Genomic DNA, 20,524 nt, shown 5'->3' on the forward strand with positions numbered 1-20,524 from the left:
GTGTGAGGGAGCAGTGAGAAATACTAGATAACCAACTGATAGGTTATAAACTGTATTATATTCTTAAAGGAGATTAGACTTTAAGGCATTGGGCATTTTGGGGCATTAGGTCAAGTGAAGAACGCAAATAAACACAGACTCAGCTCTCAACTTCTACCCATGAAATAAAAGAATACACTATAAGGTGACTAGATGGGCTATTTTTAGGTGGCAGTGCTCCCAAAAATAAATGTCATAATTTCTCTTCTGAATAAGGTAGTTTACTTTGCGCCAAGATGTATTCCTCGTCCCTGAAAATTTTATGTAAACACTTTCAAAGAGAGATCCCTTCCCTGAAAGAGAAAAACAGTCTCCTTGTGTACGTTAGTAATGTTGAAAATAGCCATGTCCTCTTAAATAAAATGAAATGATTTATCTTGCTTTCTAGAAATAAATATAAAAAAGATGATTCTGAATGTTTCACTGTAGCTCATCAACTGTATACATTTAATTTATTGCTAATTCATATTCTGTCCTTCATATTAACATCCCCCATTGCGCTGACATATACCATATATTAGGCTAAACACTGGGCTAAGAAATCAGGAGATTTTGTGGGCCAGATGGCTTGGTACTTAGCCCCAGCTTCAGTTAAATGCCTTGCAAATTCACAGTAAGAGTGGGGAGATCATCAATACCCCAAAAGTAAAAAGCTAAACCAATGGGAACCACTGTCTGGTCATGGCTACAATCTCAGATACCACTTTCATGAACAAAGCAGTTTCAATGTTTAATGCAACTGTTTTTCATAAATAAGTTAGCATAAGCAAAAAACCAGTAAACACATGTTGAACTGGCTTAACTACATGTGAAGTACGAAATCTTGTGAAAATTTTGAAGTAGAAAAACAGCGGAGAAGTTATACTTTTTTTAATATCAGAAAGGGTGAAGTTTGAATATAGCATATATTAGGACATTAAGATCTGATTATAAGCCATTTGATTAAAAGTCTTCCAGTAACAGTTTAAAAAAATTATAAAGTTATTTATGTCTAACATCTCAAAAGTGTGATTAGAATGCAAAACCTCTCATAAATTAATCTGATCACATCTCAGAGAGTTGAATTTTGCCATATATTATTCTCTCTATATCATTTAAACTCCTTTTAAATCTTCACTGCGTCAATAAATGAAAGAAGTTGAAGTGTCAACTTACGATACTCAACTCCATCTATGTGAAGTTTTAAGTTATAAGTGTGCTTTTAAGTATTAGAATAAGTTGAATTATGTGAAATATTCAACAGTTTAAAACTATTTCATGTAGTATTTCTTTATATGAGGGAGATTATGCATAGAAATTAAATCTTAAGGGAAAGAAACTATTTGATTATGAAGGAAAACAATTTAAAGTGCATCATAGGTAATAAAATCAATTTTAATATCCCCACAAAATGAAATAAGGTTTATTTAACACAAGTACTGTAGGGAAGAGAAATGGTGTGTTTAAATTTCACATTTCAGGAAACAATCTTGAATCAATGTAGGTAGCCCTTTGAGTCAAAATGTATCAGTGCTAATTCCCTATTAAGGGAAATCACAAGTGCTCTTTCCTTTGCAAATGATTTCTATAAAATAGTCCAAACTTTTGTTCATGTTGTAATTAAAAACAGAAAAGTATGAAGTTCTTTTTCTTATCTTCCTCTGAACTAAAAGTTAAATGTCTTTTTAAAAAATTAAAATGAAAACTATTTCCTCTATGAAAATTGCTTCACATGTTTTTAACTCAATTTGAATTTAAAAATACAGGTATTTCCTTATGTTTCTTATCACTAGCTGTAAAACTGAATTTTAGGTCTAAAGGCAAGTTACAGAGAAAATGGCGTTACAGACATTTTGATAAGAAGTTGAGGTGACCCTGGGAAGGAAAACAAGGATGAAAAGCAGAGAGACTGTCTCTTGATTATCACTTGTGCAAATGGCAAGTGGGATCAAATGAAAAAGAATAGATGATAAAATAAATTTTAAAAAGCTACTTCTTCTAGGTTCTTTGTTCTGAAATTGATATACCTCACCATTAATATAGATAACTTAGTGGTTATCTATGAAATAAATTTTACACATAAAGTCTTAACTATAAAATCGTACAACAGGGCCATGCCTCCGTGCTCATGGCTGAATAGTTTCCCAACTCTGACATCCGTATTCAACTCATGGTCCATCCTTTGCATTCTCTGTGTCATTTGGACGTGCATCATGCAGATGGTGACAAGTTCCCTATGTTCCTCCCTGTGTATCCTACGGAACAAACCAGATGCCGTGGTTCTTTTTTAAGTTTTAGACATTGACTAAGGAAAAGAAATCTGTGATATTATTGTGTAATGAAGAGAGACAGGTAAATAATAAAACTGTGGGTAACTAGTGAGAAAAGAGGTTTTAACAACAGATTGAAAACAGAAGTTTTTAATTAAGATTATGGTTAATGTTTCCTGAACTTTATAGTACTATTACACAGAGAAAAGTAATTCTCACATAAGAATTCTTTTTTTTTGGTTAGGAAATGTTGAGGAGTACAGTCCAATACTACTTTGTAGAATAGAAGCTTTCTGTGCCCTTAAAAAATTTCACTTTCTCTCAGTAATATAGTAAGTTGGCTCCTCCTGAATATTTGGACACATTAGTATGTCATGTCCAAAAAAGTTATTTGCATCAGAGCAATAACACTGCTTTTTCTTTCTCTTTGAAAAACTTCCTTAAATTCAGACATTAATTTTTCCTATTCCTTCTGTTTCATTCGGGTGGTTGGAACAACTAATTTAAAACCAGATTTAATTATGAATTGTAACAGTAAAATACTATTTATAAGTATCCATTTTAATTAGCATTCCCACATATCTTGGAAGTCATGGTAATAATGATAATTCTTACATAGCACTTTTTAATTTTCAAAGCACTTTCACATACACTATCTGATTTGGTCTTACAATATCTGTGACTATAAAATAATGTGGTTTTATTCTCGTAAGTGAGGAAAATGAGGCTCCAGATATTATGAACTTGGGTATGATTGTAGTTTGTACATTATTAAAATAATAAAAGACATTACCCAGCAAATATGTATTATTTTGGCTAGATAAGTTTTAAGAATTTTGTGATAGTTATGTACATTTTGCTTAAAATGACCCATGATCCCATCTTTTTTTTGGACATGAGGACTTCTTTGAATTTAGGACTTTTAATAAATAGCAAATAGAGAAGTCATAAAAAAGAATAAAATTTTTTATAAAAATGTTAATAGTTTACAGAAACTAGAGTAAAAATGAAATATACTTTTGATTAATTGGGGAACTTTTATTGAAGGGGTAAAGATAAGCATAGAAAGAAGAACATTTCTGACATTTAGTTCCTTAAAATGTAAATTAAAAATATACCTATCTCACAATCAATAAAGACAAGAACTAAAAAATATAGATACACATATTTTCTGGCTTTTTCTTATTTTAAAATTCCTTAAAAGCTTTGTTGAGGTATAATCTACTTACCACAGAATGGTACAATCACCACCACAATCCAGTTTTAGAACATTTCCATCACTTTAATAGAATCCTTGTGGCCCATTTGCAAATACTCTCCATTCCTACCCTCAGCTCCAGCAACTACTAATTTACTCTCTCTCTAAAGATTAGCCTTTTTTACTGCATGTTTTCTTACACTAAAACTTTGTTTTACACTAAATATTTTTATTTTCTACATGTATAATTGTAAATTTAGTTCAATGTGGATCTGAATATAAAGGTGTTTAATACACAGCAACTTCATGCCTTTTTTCTTTTTGAAGTTTATGGTGATTTTATGGCTCCTTTATACCCTACTTCAGCTTTGTTACTGTACCCAACTGCTACAGAACAGAGCTGTTTAAGTTGTTTCCTGAACATGGAGTTTGAGGCCAGTATCTGATAGGCTGTGAAGCATTGTCTGGCAATAGGGGAGTATTGCAAAATGATGGAGACAGAACAACCTAGTGTTTATGCATATCTAGAGGGTCTAATAGTTGGCTTGCTGGTTTACTTGGTTGTTAAAGTTTTATTATGGGTCTTTTACCTCTTTCGGTGAATCAGGTTGAGAACTGTAACCAGAGTAGAGAAAAGCATACTCCCACAGTTTGGCACAGTTTATCTTATAGAATAGGACCTATACATTTTTCTCAGTCTAGGGTTTTCTTTCTCTTTCTTTCCTTCCCTTCCTTCCTTTATTCCCTCCCTCCCCCCGCCTGCCTGCCTGCCTGCCTGCCTGCCTTCCTTCCTTCCTTCCTTCCTCCCTCCCTCCTTCTTTCCATCTTCACTTATAGAACTTTTCTTTTCACTATAGACCTTGTCATGAATTCCGTAAATTACCTCAATTTGGATTAAATGTGAGCTACTTAAATTTTACAATACAGACCATGGCCACATTGTTCCTGGGTTCCTTAGAAATCTATTTCCTCCCTGTTTAAAGACAGCCCAAAATAAAGAAATGATTGTATGCCATCCCATGTAACATGGATTGCCTGATGAAATTGTGTGCTGGTTTGTTTAGAGAAAATATTTGCCATTCCTATTTTGCTGTTGTCCAGCTATTACAATTAGGATGACTCTGCCTAGATTTCCTTATGCCTTGGAGTCTGTTTTAATGCTCTTCTTGGGAAAGCTACTACTATTTCTATCCAATGCATGTTTTTTGACAATTAGTAACACAGAAAATACAACAGTTAAGAAGCAGATCCCCTTTACGTGTTGGGGTTGAGAGAACAGAGCAAATAAAACCTCCACATCCCAGGAGAATATGCATGTGCTGTAAACTCAGGGTCATGCTTCCAGAGTGAATCATCATGCTTCCTTATGCTACCTTTGTGTTACTTGGGTAATTCCCCCTTTATCCTTTGGCCCAAGCTATTGCCACAGGTTTGTTGGGCTGTTTCCATAAGGTTAAATATAATTAACATGCTTTCAAAATGCATATTTATTATGTCAAATTTCAGGTTCATAGAACCTTCTGGCTGGAAGGAACCCTTAAGATGTAATTTAGTTTGGCCCTTCATTTTCTGAGAGGTGGCCTGAGGCCCAGTAAGATTATATGACTAAACAAACCTATTAGTGAAAGATCTAGGACTAGAACCCAGGTTTCCTGTGTAAGCTTTTCTTTTCTTTTCTTGAAATATAGTTGATGTACAATATTATGTTAGTTTCAGGTATACTACATAGTGATTTGATATTTGCATACATTATGAAATGATCACTGCAGTTAAGCCTAGTAATCATCTGTCCCCATACAGTTATTACAATATTATTGATCATGTTCCTTATGCTGTATGTTACATCCCTCTGACTTATTTTATAACTGGATGTTTGTACCTCTTCATCCCCTTCACCGATTTTACCACCCCCACTTACTTCCCCTCTGGCAACCACACATTTGTTTTCTGTGTCTATGAGTCTCTTTTCATTTAGTTTTGTTTGTTTGGTTTGCTTTTAGATTCCACATATAAGTGAGATCATATAGTATTTCTCTTTCTCTGTCTGACATTTCACTTAGCATACTACCCTCTAGATCCATCCATGTTGTTGCAAATGGCAAGATTTCATTTTTTTATGGCTGAGTAATATTTTATTTTATATAAAACACACACACCACATCTTCTTTATCCATTTGTCTATTGATGGGCACTTAGGTTGCTTCCATATCTTGGCTATTGTACATAATGCTGCTATGAACATTGGGATGTATATATCTTTTGGAATTAGTGTTTTGGGGTTTTTTGAGTAAATACCCAGAAGTGAAATTGCTGGATCATATGGCAGTTCTATTTTTAATTTTTTATAGGAACCTCCATACTCTTTCCACAGCGGCTATATATACCAATTTACAATCCCACCAACAGTGCATGAGGGTTCCCTTTTCTCCACATCCTCACCAACATTTGTTATTTGTTGTATCTTTGATGATAGCCATTCTGACAGGTGTGAGGTGGATTTTCATTGTGGTTTTGATTTGCATCTCCTTGATGATTAGTGATGTTGAGCATCTTTTCAAGTGTCTGTTGGCCATCTGTATGTCTTCTTTGGACAAATGTCTATTCAGTTCCTCTGCCCATTTTTTAATTGGATTGTTTGGGGTTTTTTTGATGTTGAGTTTTATGGTTTCTTTGTATATTTTGGATATTAACTCCTTATTGATGTGATGTTTGCAAATATTTCTTCCATTCAATAGGCCGACTTTTTGTTTTGTTGATAGTTTCCTTCACTGTGCAACAGATTTTTGGTTTGGTATAGCCAATTTGTTTATTTTTGCTTTTGTTTCCATTCCCTGAGGAGACATATTGAGAAATATATTGCTAACACTGATGTCAAAGAGCCTACTCCTTATGTTTTCTTCTAGGAGTTTTATAGTTTCAGGACTCATATTTAAGTCTTTAATCTATTTTGAGTTTATTTTTTGTATATGGTATGAGAAAGTTGTCAGTTTGATTCTTTTGCATGTAGCTGTTTAGTATTTCCAGCACCATTTATTGGAAAGCCTATCTTTTCCCCAATGTATATCCTTGCTTCTTTTGTTGTAGATCAATTGACCATATAAGCATGGGTTCATTTCTGGACATTCTATTCTGTTCCATTGATCTCTGTGTCTGTTTTTGTGCCAGTACCTACTGTTTTGATTACTGTAGCTTTGCAGTATAGTTTGAAATCAGAGCACATGATCCCCCCCTGCAAGTTTGTTCTTCTTTCTCAAGATTGCCTTGGTTACTCAGGGTCTTTTTTGTTTCCATACAAATTTTAGTATTGTTTGTTCTAGTTCTGGGAAAAATGCCTTTTGCTAGGGATTGCATTGAACCTGTAGATTGCCTTGGGTAGTACGAGTATTATAACAACATTGATTCTTCCAATTCATGAGCGTGGAATAGCTTTCTTATTGTTTTTGTCATCTTCAATTTCTTTCATTAATGTCTTCTAGCTTTCAGGGTACAATTATTTACCTCTTTGGTTAGATTTATTCCTAGGTATTTTTTCCATGCAGTTATAAATGGGATTGTTTTCTTAATTTATCTTTCTGATAGTTCTGATATCTGAACTATCAGATAGTGTATAGAAATCCAACAGATTCCTGTATATTAATTTTGTATTGTGAAACTTTACCAAATTTATTTACAAGTTTTAATAGTTTTTTTGGTGATGTCTTTAGGATTTTCTATATATAATATCATCTGCAAACAGTGACAGTTTTACTGCTTCTTTCCCATTTGGATTCCTTTTATTTCTTTTTCCTGCCTGATTGCTATAGCTAGGACTTTCAGTACTATGTTTAATAAAAGTGGTGAGAGTGGGCATCCTTGTCTTGTTCCTAACCTTAAAGAAAATGCTTTTAGCGTTTCACTGTTGGATATGATGTTGGCTGTGGCTATGTCATGTATGGCCTTTATTATATTGCGGTATTTTTCCACTATTCCCACTTTGCTGAGAGTTTTCATTATATATCAATGTTGAATTTTGTCACAAGATTTTTTTGCGTCTATTGAGATGATATTTTTCAATTTGTTAATGCGGAGTATCATATTGATTGACTTGCAGACATTAACCATTCTTGCATCCTTGGGATCAATCCCATTTGATAATGGTTTATGATCATTTTAATGTATTGCTGAGTTTGGTTTGCTAATATTTTTGTTGAGGGTTTTTGCATCTATATTCACCAGTGATATTTAGCCTGTAATTTTCTTTTATTGTGGTATCTTTTTCTGGTTTTGGTATCAGGGTGATGCTGGCCTGGTAGAATGAGTTCTGAAACATTTTTTTCTCTTTAATTTTCGGCAGTAGTTTGAAAAATATAGGTATTAAGTCTTATTTAAATGTCTTCTAGAATTCACCTCTAAAGCCATCTGGTCCTGGACTCATGTTTGTTGGGAGTTATTTATTATTATTATTATTATTACTACTACTACTACTACTACTATTATTGATTCAATTTCATTACTGGTATTGTTTGATCACATTTTCTATTTCTTCCTGATTCAGTTTGGGGATATTGTATCTTTCTAGGGATTTATCCATTTCTACTAGGTTGTCCATTTTATTACCATATAATTGTTCATAGTAATCTCTTATGACCCTTTGTGTTTCTGCAGTGTTGCTTGTAACTTCTCCTCTTTAATTTCTGATTTTATTTTTGGGCTCTCTGTTTAACTTGATAAGTCTTGCTCACAGTTTATCTTTTAAAAGAACCAGCTCTTAGTTTCATTGATAGTTTCTTTTTTTTTGTCTCTATTTTATTTATTTCTGTTCTCATATGTATTTTTTTTCCCCTTCTACTAACTTTTGGGTTTGTTTGTTTTTCTTTTTCTAGTTCCTTTCAGTATAAGGTTACATGTTTTTATTTGAGATTTTTTCTTGTTTTCTGAGGTAGGCTTGTATGACTTTAAATTTTACCCTAGAAATGCTTTTATGCATCCCATAGATTATGGATTGTTGTTTTTCCATTCTTATTTGTTTCCAGGTATTTTTTTGATTTCCTCTTTAATTTCTTTAGTGACCCAATGGTTGTTTAGTAGCATGTTTTTTAGACTCCACATGTTTGTGTTTCTTGCAGTTATTTTCTTTCAGTTAACTTCTAGTTTCACACCATTGTGGTTAGAAAAGATGCTTGATATGATTTTAGTCTTCTTAAATTTATTGAGACTTGTTTGGGGGCCTAGGATGTAATCTATCCTGGATATTTGTTCCATGTGCACTTGAAAAGAACATGTATTTTGCTGTTTTTGGAAGAAATGTTGTATATATTAAGTCCATATGGTCTAATATGTCATTTAAGGCCAGTGTTTCCTTACTGATTTTCTGTCTGATCTGTCCATTGATATAAGTTGGGTGTTAAAGTTCCCTTCTGTTATTGTATTACTGTCAATTTCTCCCTTTACAGCTGTTAATATTTGCTTAATGTATTTAGGTGCTCCTAAGTTGGGTGTATATATATTTGCAATTGTTTTATCTTCTTTTTGGCTTGATCCCTTTATCATTACATAATGCCCTTCTTTGTCTCTTGTTATAGTCTTTGTTTTAAAGTATATTTTGTCTGATATTAAGTATTGCTACCCTGGCTTTCTTTTATCTGCATTTGCATGGAATATCTTTTTCAATCCACTCCCTTTCAGTCTGTGTGTGTCTTTAGATCTGAAGTGAGTCTTTTGTAGGCAGCATATAAATGGATCTTGGTTTTGTATCCATTCAGCTATTCTATGCCTTTTGATTGAAGCATTTAGTCCATTTACATTTAATGTAATTATTGATAGGTATGTGCTTATCGTCATTTTGTTAATTGTTTTCTGGTTGTTTCTGTAGTTCTTTTTTGTTCCTCTCTTTTTCTTTTGCTCTTTTTCCTTGTGATTTGATGACAATCTTTACTGTTATGTTTGGATTTTTTTTCTCTCTTTTTGTGTGTGTATCTATTCCAGGTTTTTGCTTTGTGGCTCCCATGAGGTTCATATATAACAACATATATATTATTATAGTAATATTTTACATTGATGAGCTCAAGGTCAAGCACATTTTAACTCTACATTTTTACTTCCCCCTGCCTAATTTTTTGACGTCATATTTTGTTTCTTTTTTGTGTGTATCCCTTAACTACTTACTGTGAATATAGATAATTTTACTACTTTTGTCTTTTAACCTTCCTGCTAACTTTGTAAGTAGTTGATCTATTGCCTTTACCAGTGAGATTTTTTTTTATAATTTTTATATTTCTAATTATGGCCTTTTCTTTACTGCCTAGAGAAGTTCCTTTAACATTTCTTGTAAAGCTGTTTTTTGTGGTGCTGAACTCTTAGGTTTTGCTTGTCTGTAAAACTCTTTATCTCTTTCAAATCTGAATGATAACCTTGCTGGGTAGAGTATTCGTGGTTGTAGGTTTTTTTCCTTTCATCACTTTAAATATATTGTGCCACTCCCTTTTGGACTGCAAAGTTTCTGCTCAAAAGTCAGCTGATACCTTATGGGATTTCTCTTGTACATAACTATTTTCTTTTTTCTTGATGCTTTTAAGATTCTCTCTTTATCTTTAGTTTTTGCTGTTTTAATTATAATGTGTCTTGGTGTGGACCTCTTTGGGTGGATCTTGTTTGGGACTCTGTGCTTTCTGAACCTGAATGTGTTTCCTTCCCTAAGTTTCCTTCCCTAAGGGATATTTTTGACTATTATCTCTTCAAGTAAGTTCTCTGTCCCTTTCTCTCTTCTGCTTTTGGGACTCCTATAATGTGAATGTTAGTACACTCAATGTTGTCTCAGAGGCCTCAAAATATCCTTATTTTTTTTAATCCTTTTTTTTCATTTTTCTGTTCAGCTTGGGTGATTTCCACTACTCTGTCTTTTAGATCACTTATCCATTCCTCCGTATCATCTAATCTACCTTTGATTCCTTCTAGTGTATTTTTCATTTCACTTAATGTGTTCTTCAGCTCTGTTTGGTTCTCTTTATATCTCCTAACTCTTTGTTGAAATTCTGTGTTTATCCATTCTTCTCCCAAGTTCAGTGGGCATTTTTATGATCATTATCTTGAACTCTTTACTGGGTAGAGTGCTTATCTGCACTTCATTTAGTTCTTTTTCTTAGGTTTTGTCTTTTTCCTTTGTTCAGAACATATCCCTCTTTCTCCTTATTTTGCCTAAGTCTCTGGTTTTAGTTCTGTTTATTAGGTATGTTAATTATATTTTCTGATCTTGGAGAAGTGTCCTTATGTGGGAGATAGCCTATGTGTCCCAGCAGTACACTCCCCTCTGGTTAGCAGAGCTGTATGCTCTAGGGGAGGCCCCTCTGTGGGCCATTTGCACGCTCCTGTTGTTGTAGGGCTGACTACTATGGGTGCGCTGGTAAGCAGGCTTGCCCCACCCAGGCCAGTTGGCTCCAAGGCTATACGTCATGCAGTGGCTGCAGGCCCCACTGGAGGGTAGGCTGCCTGCATAGTTGGTGCTAGTCCACTGGTGGTGGGGCTGAGTCCCCACACAGCAGTATGCATGACCTGGGCCAGAGAGGCAGGGTGCATCTTGGGGCAGGTGCCAGCCTGGGGCTGGTGCCGAGTACCCAGCACTAACAGGATAGAGAGAGGATTCCAAAGTCGCAGTTGCCAGCACCTGTGTCCACATGGTAGAACGAGCCCCCTAAAATGGCTGCTGCCAGTGTCTTCATCACCAAGGGTGCTCCTACTTGCCCCCTGCCTCTCCAGAGGCTCTCTAAGATTAGTAAGTGGGTCTGATCTAGGGTCCTTTCAAACTACTGGGACTTGGAGTGTGTGAGATTTTGTGCACGCCCTTTAAGAGTGAAGTCTCTGTTTCCTAAAGCCCTCCTGCTCTCCCAAACACAAACCTCCCTGGTTTTCAAAGCCAGACGTTATAGGGGCTCATATTGCAGGTGTAGGACCCACAGGCCAGGGAGTCCAATACGGGACTTGGACCCCTCGCTCCTTGGAGAGGACTTCTATGATTGTGATATTCCTCCTATTTGTGAGTTGCTGACCCAAGGGTGTGGGTCCTGACAATATTGCGTTTCTGTCCCTCCTTCCCGTCTCATGGTAGTTCCTTCTTTATGTCTTTAGTTGTAGAAAATCTTTTCTGCTAGCCTTCAGGTCATTCTCATAGATGGTACCTCTGTAAGTAGTTGTAATTTTGGTGTGTCTGTTAGAGGATGTGAGTTCAGGGTCTTCCTACTCTACCATCTTGGCCACCTCCCCCTGTATAAGCTTTTCTAAGCTCACTTCATCATCTTTGTTCTATAGTATTAGCTTATCTAAGTGAGTCACCCTTTCCTGTTGTGCATGGAACTGTAATTTGAACTACTTTATAAAGGAATTTTGCATAATAATAGGCCAAGTGATATTGACAGTTCAAAGCTTATATTTAATAAATCATTTTAATTACAGTATAGTTCAGAAATTCATTTCCTTCCAAAATAATGAAAAGATATCTGCAGTGCAAAATAAACTATGAACTGTTAATAAAAAGTTAAATAGATGAATGGACAAACAGATTCTAAGGACCAGCTCCCAGTCATTGGCACTGAGCTAGTTTTAACCTTGCTCTGATCATAACCCTCCTTCCTCGCAAGAGCAAAGAATTAGGTCCAACAGGAGACAAGCCTTTATAAAGCAAGTGCCTGCCCCAGATAAAAGAAAGCATGTATTTAAATACAGCCAGCAATTGTGTCTTCAAAGCTCTTCAAAATGCTGGTGGCATTGCCTCTCATCTTCAGGTCAGTATTATTTGGGCACCAGCTAGAACCTGATAGTTAAGAACGTGTCAAAATCTTTGTCAAAAATTCCCACATTAAGATTCACTTTGCTCAAGGATACATTCCTTCAAATGGCAACACAGTGATTCACACTGAAGCAACATTTTACTGTAAATGAAACTTTTTCCAATTTTAATTTCTGATATAGCACATAGCATTACTTATAAAAAATAGAAGAAATATATTGAGTATTAGCATTTTCTCATTCATGTCTCCTTTCTAGAAGTCTTGAGAGTGAAACCAGTATGGTACAAGGGCCAGCAATCTTTTAGATGTAGCTTCTCAAACCTCTACTATTCCCTTGGTAGAACTGAAGTGGATGGGGTGGGAGTAGGAATGGGTACAAAGTGGCATTCATCCTGTGGTGGATCATATTTTGAGAAAATTGCTTTGGCCTGAAGAGACCATTAAACTAAGAAGCACAAAAGAATAAAGGCAACTAACTGAATGTGTTCTCTGTTCCAGACACTGTGTTTGATATATAGGCCCTTTTATTTCGTGTTCACAGATAACCTAAGAGAATTATCCACATATTACAGATGAGGAAACAAAGACAGAGCTTCAGAAATTTGTCCAAGATCACAATCAAAAAAAAAAAGGTTGAGATTTAAACAAAGGTAGTCAAATTTCAAAGCTCACATTCTCAACCAGTGCATTAGCCTGTACATCTAGATGGGGTTAGGATAGTCTGCAAAGACAAACCTGGGAATCATGCCTAACCAACCAGGCTGGGAAGGATTCCTGAGCAGGAAGAAGAAATGTATTCCTTTCCTCCTCTTTTGCCTTCCTCTGTTCACACTCAACATTTATGTCATATCTCTAGCTGACCTGCTACAAAATCATCATCATCTCAAATTGGCACAAGTGGACTTGGTATAATTAATTTGAGCAATAGGACAAATAAAAAGCAAACTAAATTTCACCTTAAAATTTTTCATGGATTAGTTTTGTGAAAACACTTTCATAATAAAGCATAATAGCTTAGGCTCTCGAAATACAAATTGCTGTAACTTACACTGAGAGTTTATATTGAAAGAAAAAATTATGGCACGTACTTTAAGGAGATGAATAGTGTGGCTCAGCCCGAACTTGAATAGGTTGCTATCCTATACAGAACTTCTCAAGGTCTTTGCATACATGGAATTCTAATAGAGTGGTTTCCACTGAACCAGAATCCTTTGAGAGAGTCAGACAATAAAAAATAGCTATTCTGATTTAAAAGAGACTTAAAAATTTTTTTTCCATGACCAGAGTCATTATTTTTACTTACCATAAAAGTGAGATATGCTAATTGTACAAAAATTGAGCAATTCAAAAAAGTTAAAAAGAGCTAAATCAACTAAAAATCTCCCTAAGAGAAAACCATTGTTAACATATCAGTGAACACATTTCTTTTTGTCTCTTCATAAATTTATTTTGTATTTAGATGTAGATGGATAACTGTCCCCAAGACCCAGTTGACATTATCCTAGAGATGATGTTATTAATATAGTAGGCTTTTTGGGAATAATATCACATTTTAGTCATTCAAGGAAAAGCAAGGTTAAGAAAACATCTTGTAAATATAACAACTGAAAATTCAGAGCTGTATCACATAGATATTTGGCATGTATATTTCCTGTGAAGCATCAGCATTTAGAAATCTTTTCTTCCTTTTTTATGAATAATGGCAGTTTTGGAAAGAAGAAAAAGAGCAAATGCTACATACTTGTCATTTATAGCTTCCCTTGTTTTTATCCTGTTAACCTCAGAGATACACAGTATGGAGCTGAGATACCAGCTCTCTTTGTGGCTTTGCCAGTGATAAGTCATCATGGCTTATGTCATTCTTTCTTTGATTCATTTAGTCAACAAATATTTAATGAGCATTTATCCTTTGTCAGGCACAGTGGACAAAAAAATCCCCAGTCTTGGGTTGCTTACAGACTGGTGAAAAGAGACAGATACTAAACAAGTAATCAGAATAAATATTTGGTGCATTAGCTTGTGATAAGAGCTATAGAGAACACTAAAAAAGGGAAGGGAGAAGTAGGTGATTACTCTTTTATGTAGACTGGTGTGAGGAGAGACTTTCTGATTAGGAAACATTTGAGCAGAGAATTTAGGGAACTGAGAGGGCAAGCCCTGAGGATAACTGTGAGAGAATATTCAGGCAGAAGAATAGCATGTGCGAATGGCCTGAAGCAAGAGCTTGCTGTTATGCTCAAGGAGCAGCAAGATGGCCAGTGTGACCTGAGCACAGTGAGCAAGGAGGAAGTGAGGCTTACAGGGAATGGGGGTTCAGATAATGTCGGGCCTTGTCGGACTGTGTGACGGCTTTGTCTTTACCATGAGTGAGATGGGAAGCCACTGCAGTGTTTGGAACAGAGAAGTGACATGATCTGGCTTTGTTTTAAAGATAACATTTGATCTACCCAAGGTACATGTAGAGAGACCATCACTGAATGCCCATGCGGTGGCACTTTCTCATTTAAGGTCCCAATAACTCCATACAGTAGGTGGCGTTATCCTCAGCAAGAACTGGGCCTCAGAGCAGTTACTCAACTGCCTAAGAGCACTGAGAGAGGCCTTAAGTGGAGTCAGGATTTAAGTCCAGACCTGTTACCATAAAGCCAGGGTTCTTTCCTCCCAACCTGTGCACAAGTTAAAATGTGTGTTACCATCTCTAAAGAGAATAATTTGTACATTAGGTGTGTGATCTACTTTTCAGTCATTTACCTGGGTAAGACTCTGAAGAGGGAATATGATCTGATTTCTTCTCCTCTGAGTGTTAGTACTCTGACACAGCTCATTTTTCATGTCATCTTTCTTATCCAGATTTCTTTTAGAAGTGGGTTTTCACATTTTTGTATTTTATTATGAACTATAACTGACGTCATTTGTATCACACTAATCTGTCATCTCAAAGAGTTTCACAAATGGAGTAGAGGGCCTTTAGCTGTTTAAGGCGTTTTCAAATATCCATTTTCCCCTCTAACCTGTCATATAGATTCTCAAGTGCTGGCAGCAAACTGAGGCCTATTTATTTGAAGTGTCCTTGTGTTTTCTTCTAAAGAGCTTGACACATTAATCTTCTCTCAGTGGAATTCAGTCTGTCCATGTGTACATGAGCAAGACACTTAAGACCTTCACTATCCCTGCAGCTAAAGCAGTAAACAATTCACAACTAAAGAGGGGACAGCCACACTTCAGCTGAAAAGCAGAAACAGCTTATCATGTTATTTCTCCAAGGCTTTCATTAGTTCAGAAAAACATGGGCTGTTTGGTATTATCTTGAGAATTCTGTGGTTTGAGAACACTCAGTGGTAACGCTTTTATATTGCCATTAAGTGATTAGCTCAGTTATCTCTCTTCTTTTCCTTGCAAGTCACCTTGTTGAAATATTGTGTAAAACAGTGAACACAGCCCAGCAGCCTGTCTGAGGAATGGCATCTGGAGGACCCAAGCTCTCTCCAGAGCCACCGAGAGCCATGTGGGGCTGCGACAGGGGCTTGGAAGCATTGGGGACATCAAGGCTCAGCTTAGGTCTCCCAGTTAGTATAACTAAGGAGTAAGGTTTAAGGTCAGACAGGATTAAAGCCATCATGCCTATTTGAGGTCGGACAGGATTAAAGCCATCATGCCTATTTGAGAGGAAAAGAAAAGTAGTTTCCAAAGTCTTTAGAAAGAAATCTTGTTACTATCTTTTTTTTTTTTAAACTGGAAGGAAGGGAAAGACTGTGAGATAAAAAGAAGAAATAACAGTACATAAATTTTCAGTCTCAACAGAGACAAGGGTCTATCACTGAATTAAATAACTCTAGAAACGTTTGGGGATTAGGACTAAAAAGAGGAAAAGTGTGTAGGACCGTATGGTCCTACTTTTTCCACACTCGAAGTAAAACTGGAGAAGGAATTTGTTTTTATTTTTACTTTTCTGACTGAAGGAGAAAAACTGTAAAGTATACTCAAACACATTATCTGAAATGAAATGAAATAATACAATGAGAATCAAATACACTTTCCCTCTTCTAATCCCAGTGGGCACAAAACTAATTGGCAATCCAGTTAGTGAAAATGCATCAGTTCCAGTGGAATGAGATTGGGCAATAGCTGTGAGCCCTGGATTTCAAACCCAGCTCCAGCAAGGCTTTACTGTGATACAGGTGGTGTTTGGGGTGTCATTTCAGTGCTCCATGCACCTGTTAATTTGGGGCTAAGAATGCATTCTGTTTTATATTAACTCTGTGGGTTTTTTTTTTTTTTTTCTCACTTGCTCCCTTCCGGCTTTCTTTAAGGTCCAATTGAAAAGTGAAGAATCCAAAACCTTTGCAATGAAAATTCTCAAGAAACGCCACATCGTGGATACGAGACAGCAGGAGCACATCCGCTCGGAGAAGCAGATCATGCAGGGGGCTCATTCCGATTTCATAGTGAGGTAAAGACCCTGACCCAGGGCTCAAGTCCCCAACTCCAAGTGGAAAAGCAACCACATTTGTGCTCACTGTTACACATTTGATTCACACAAAGAAACATATTTTTTAATCTGATTTTTAAAAAGTTTTTCTAAATAAAAAAACACTAAAATTTTGATTCTTTTTTTTTTTTTTTAATGAGAATCAGATTCTGTGAAAAGAACATGTTTTTCCCAAAGGAGATATCAGAGTTCTTAATGTTCCATTTTTATCCTGTTATTCCAAGAACTCTGCATAGACCTCTGGTGCGTGAAAGACAAAATACCAAAAATCAAACTATTTTACCTTGAATGTTCTTTATTTGAATATTTTTTTAAGTCGTTAAAAAATGAAATGACTATCCCATCTCAGTATTTTGAGAGCACTGATAAGACAATAATGGGGTTTTTTTTTTTTTTAATACGCAGAAGCTTTTCTAGTTAATTTGCCAGTGGTACTTGATGAAAACAGGGTATCACATGAATTTAAGTGAACAGTGCATAAATGTCATACACATCTATATTTTAAAGTGTCACCTACTGAATATCCATGCACACTGCATGTTTATGACCACTAAATATTGCTCAAGAGGCCACACTTGAAACGTTAGCCAAATTGGAATTAGAGGAACCCCAGGAAGCCCTCTTGGTCCATAATCATTTGGATTAATCCATTTCAAAGGAGAGACTACCCCCTACAGTGTGAAAATCTTAGTCATGAGCCATCGCTTCCTTTTTCCTCTTTGTGAATTTAGATCTTTCTCATTCTTTTAATAAAATTTCAAGCTTGGTAAATCAAGAGTAAGACTGTAATCCGGGCACTGAAAACATTTACATGCTTTTAAAAGACAGTAACGTTTATAATCTTTGTTTTCTTGTTTGCAATTCACAGATTATACAGAACATTTAAGGACAGCAAATATTTGTATATGTTGATGGAAGCTTGCCTAGGTGGAGAGCTCTGGACCATTCTCAGGGATCGGTAAGAGTTTTAAGAAATTTCTATCATGTCTTTGAAAATGTAGTTGACTGTGATGGTTTGTAAGAAGAGTCAATTTTTATAAAGTATAAAAGTCATATTTACATTTTACATATGCTTGTATTTCAAAATGTAAATATGGGTCACAACCCACTATATACATGTGATTTATTGTAAATAGGAAACTCACTCTGTTTCAGATTTGTAACCAATGATATAGGATTAGTCAACCATAAAAATGGTACCTGTCAAGGTACATGCAGAGGCTTTAGTTTAACTTGAATATCACAATCAGACAACTATATACCTAGAATTCACTTCATTGCTGTTAACAATGAAGAGAATTAAAGTTATTTTATAGTTGCAATCTAGATTAACTGTCAGTTGGATTGTTCCACTCATTCTCCAGATGGGCTATCTTTCCTAACACTGGGAATTTTTTCCAAAGTAACTTTTCCCTCTACCTTTACATTGCTCTTTGGTTTCAAAATTAACAGAAATTTCCAACCATCCCTTTCAGGACTTACCTGGTCTTGGGAAGAAAAGGAACCCACTTATACTCCTCTTTGCCCTTTCAGGGCAAGTAAAGTTGGTCTCTTTAGCGCTTATTTGGTTTTTTTTAATTATTCAAAATTAATTTTCTATTTCCTATTTATGTATAGCAAACTATCTTTTTTTAAAAAATATTCTACCAACCCTAAATGTTTACTTAAAAAAAACTACAATTTTCTGTGAATGACCTAATAACATTCAAAAGGCATCTTTGTTCCTTTGAATATTCACCTTTAGACATCTTTTTCTTTTCTTATTTGTTACAATCTCACCCCACAGACTCTCCTTCATCAGGTAACATCTTTCAGACTCAGCTATAGACAGCCCTAATGTCCCCAGAAAGCCATGTTATTTTTTGACAGTTTATTATTTTGTAGATATCCCAGAATAGAACAACTAGTTCTTTATAAACTATTGCTTTGAAGTCTCATTCCTAATTGTATCTTTATGGTACCTTCATATCTTTGTACCCATTGCCCTTTCAGGTCTTTTATTCCCATTGCCTTACTTGTATATGACAAATGGGTTTCTTTTTACCTTATTGTGTCCTATTACATTAATGTTTTTTTTCTTAAGTTCAAGGTAAATATGCCTATAAGGGAATGTATCATTTTGGCACTAGGGGACAGGGTTAACATCTGTACTGAGCTATTATATCATAGTGTATTACTACATTACTGTTCATTAATTTTTGGGTACAGATTATATGCCAGGCATTGTGATAGAGGCCGGGGATAAAATGATAAATAAAACAGTTGTGGTCCCACGCATCATAACTTACAGGATGTAGCAGAAAGTTAATATTCTGATTTGTGAGTTAATATCTGGTTTATCCTAATGTGCTTCTACTATATTATTTTTGACCTGACCTTCCAATACACTGATTTATTTGAAATCTCTTCCCTACTTTGTTCTAATTAGAATAGGAGATTTACGGGTAGAAGTAAACATTAAAGCAATAATAAGCCACTTAGGGAAAGGAACAGCGATTTTAAACTTCTATTAACTTCTTTAACAAAGACACCAACAACAATAAAAATTGTTTTAAATAGTTTTAAAAATAATAATAAAAGTTAACCTAAAGTCCACTCAAACATGCATAGACATCAATATTCAACTTATTTTTTGCAAGAAAACTGTTTCATATTTCTCCTTATTTAACTTGATTTTGCATTTTGGGGGTACATAAATGCTAGCCAAGGCTTACAAGTGAGATGTATTTGGATTTGTCAGGGTAGCAAAGGAATGCTATCAAGAAGCAGCTTGTCTTGGGAGGAGTGGATGGAGGGAAAAGATCAGTGATGGTCCTTTCTCTACCTCCACCAGACTGCTTACTGACCCTTTCTTTTGTCTTCCCTTTTATCATCCTTGGGTTTGGGGTACACAGTTGCTGAGTCCCCCCAGTGTACTAAATATTCATTAAGGAGGCATGATCTGGAGAAATAGCAGCTACCTGATCCTTCCTAAAGATTCAGAGGGGCTGAAGCCTCAACATTAAAAGCAATGAAGCTATCGTATATAAAATCATCTTGGCCTCATTGTCCTCTGCCAACTTTCTTTTTTAGATATTCAATATGTATGTAGCCTTACTGCTTTTATTCCAAGAGACTTTTATTTTTCCTACTTAAGAAATTGCTAAAGGAAAAGCATAGTTTTGGACATCCAGGCTCCAATTAATACTGTCACAGACTAGCTTTCTCATTGCTTGTTTAAACTGGGGCTGAAAAATCCTAAAGATTAACTGCCAAGAGAAAAAGGAAATTAATTATGCTATTTGTCACAGTGTATATAAAAGTATCCTTAGTCAAAATAAACCTTTTTGTTCAGTTCCTTTAATTTTCCTCTCGGGTCCCAGTAAGTAGTAGTAAGGGAGAAACTATTCTGAGAGCATAAAGGAAATGTATTGGTGGTAAGGTTAATCTGAAGAAAGGCTTGTGTGACCTCTGAGCCTCAGGGATTTAGCGCAGGAAGTCTCCTATAGCAATGACATCCTTCTTCCTTCACCTAGCAGCTGAGCTGACCATTTCCTGCCTCTCACACTCTTTCTTCTCATCAGCATAGAAAAAGAACACAGAGCAGTTTTTTATTTGTTGTCAAGAAGTAGGAATTAAAATGATACCATATATACAAACAGATTTTGAGGACTATTAAATTTTTTTTAAATCTTTGAAATAGGAACTACAGCACTGAAATGTTAATTGTTGCAATTTCCCTGGTTTGTCCTTTATTAGCTATCATGTTTTATCTTCTAGTTTGTGACTTTTTTCCACAAATTCTGTTCCA

The 20,524-nt window shown here is 35.4% G+C and overlaps 1 protein-coding gene across 2 annotated transcripts in view; it reads left to right on the forward strand.

Moving 5' to 3' along the window:
• Positions 1 to 20,524, forward strand: part of PRKG1 (protein kinase cGMP-dependent 1) — a 1,239,224-nt gene that overhangs the window by 1,204,022 nt on the left and 14,678 nt on the right. For both annotated transcript variants that reach the window (XM_061195641.1, XM_061195645.1), the window contains exons 11-12: positions 16,556 to 16,695; positions 17,603 to 17,692. In XM_061195641.1, coding sequence (XP_061051624.1) covers positions 16,556 to 16,695; positions 17,603 to 17,692 — 230 coding nt within the window. The remainder of the gene's footprint in view (positions 1 to 16,555; positions 16,696 to 17,602; positions 17,693 to 20,524) is intronic.

Source organism: Eubalaena glacialis, chromosome 1 (genome assembly GCF_028564815.1).
Source record: "Eubalaena glacialis isolate mEubGla1 chromosome 1, mEubGla1.1.hap2.+ XY, whole genome shotgun sequence".
Classification (NCBI taxonomy): Eukaryota; Metazoa; Chordata; class Mammalia; order Artiodactyla; family Balaenidae; genus Eubalaena; species Eubalaena glacialis.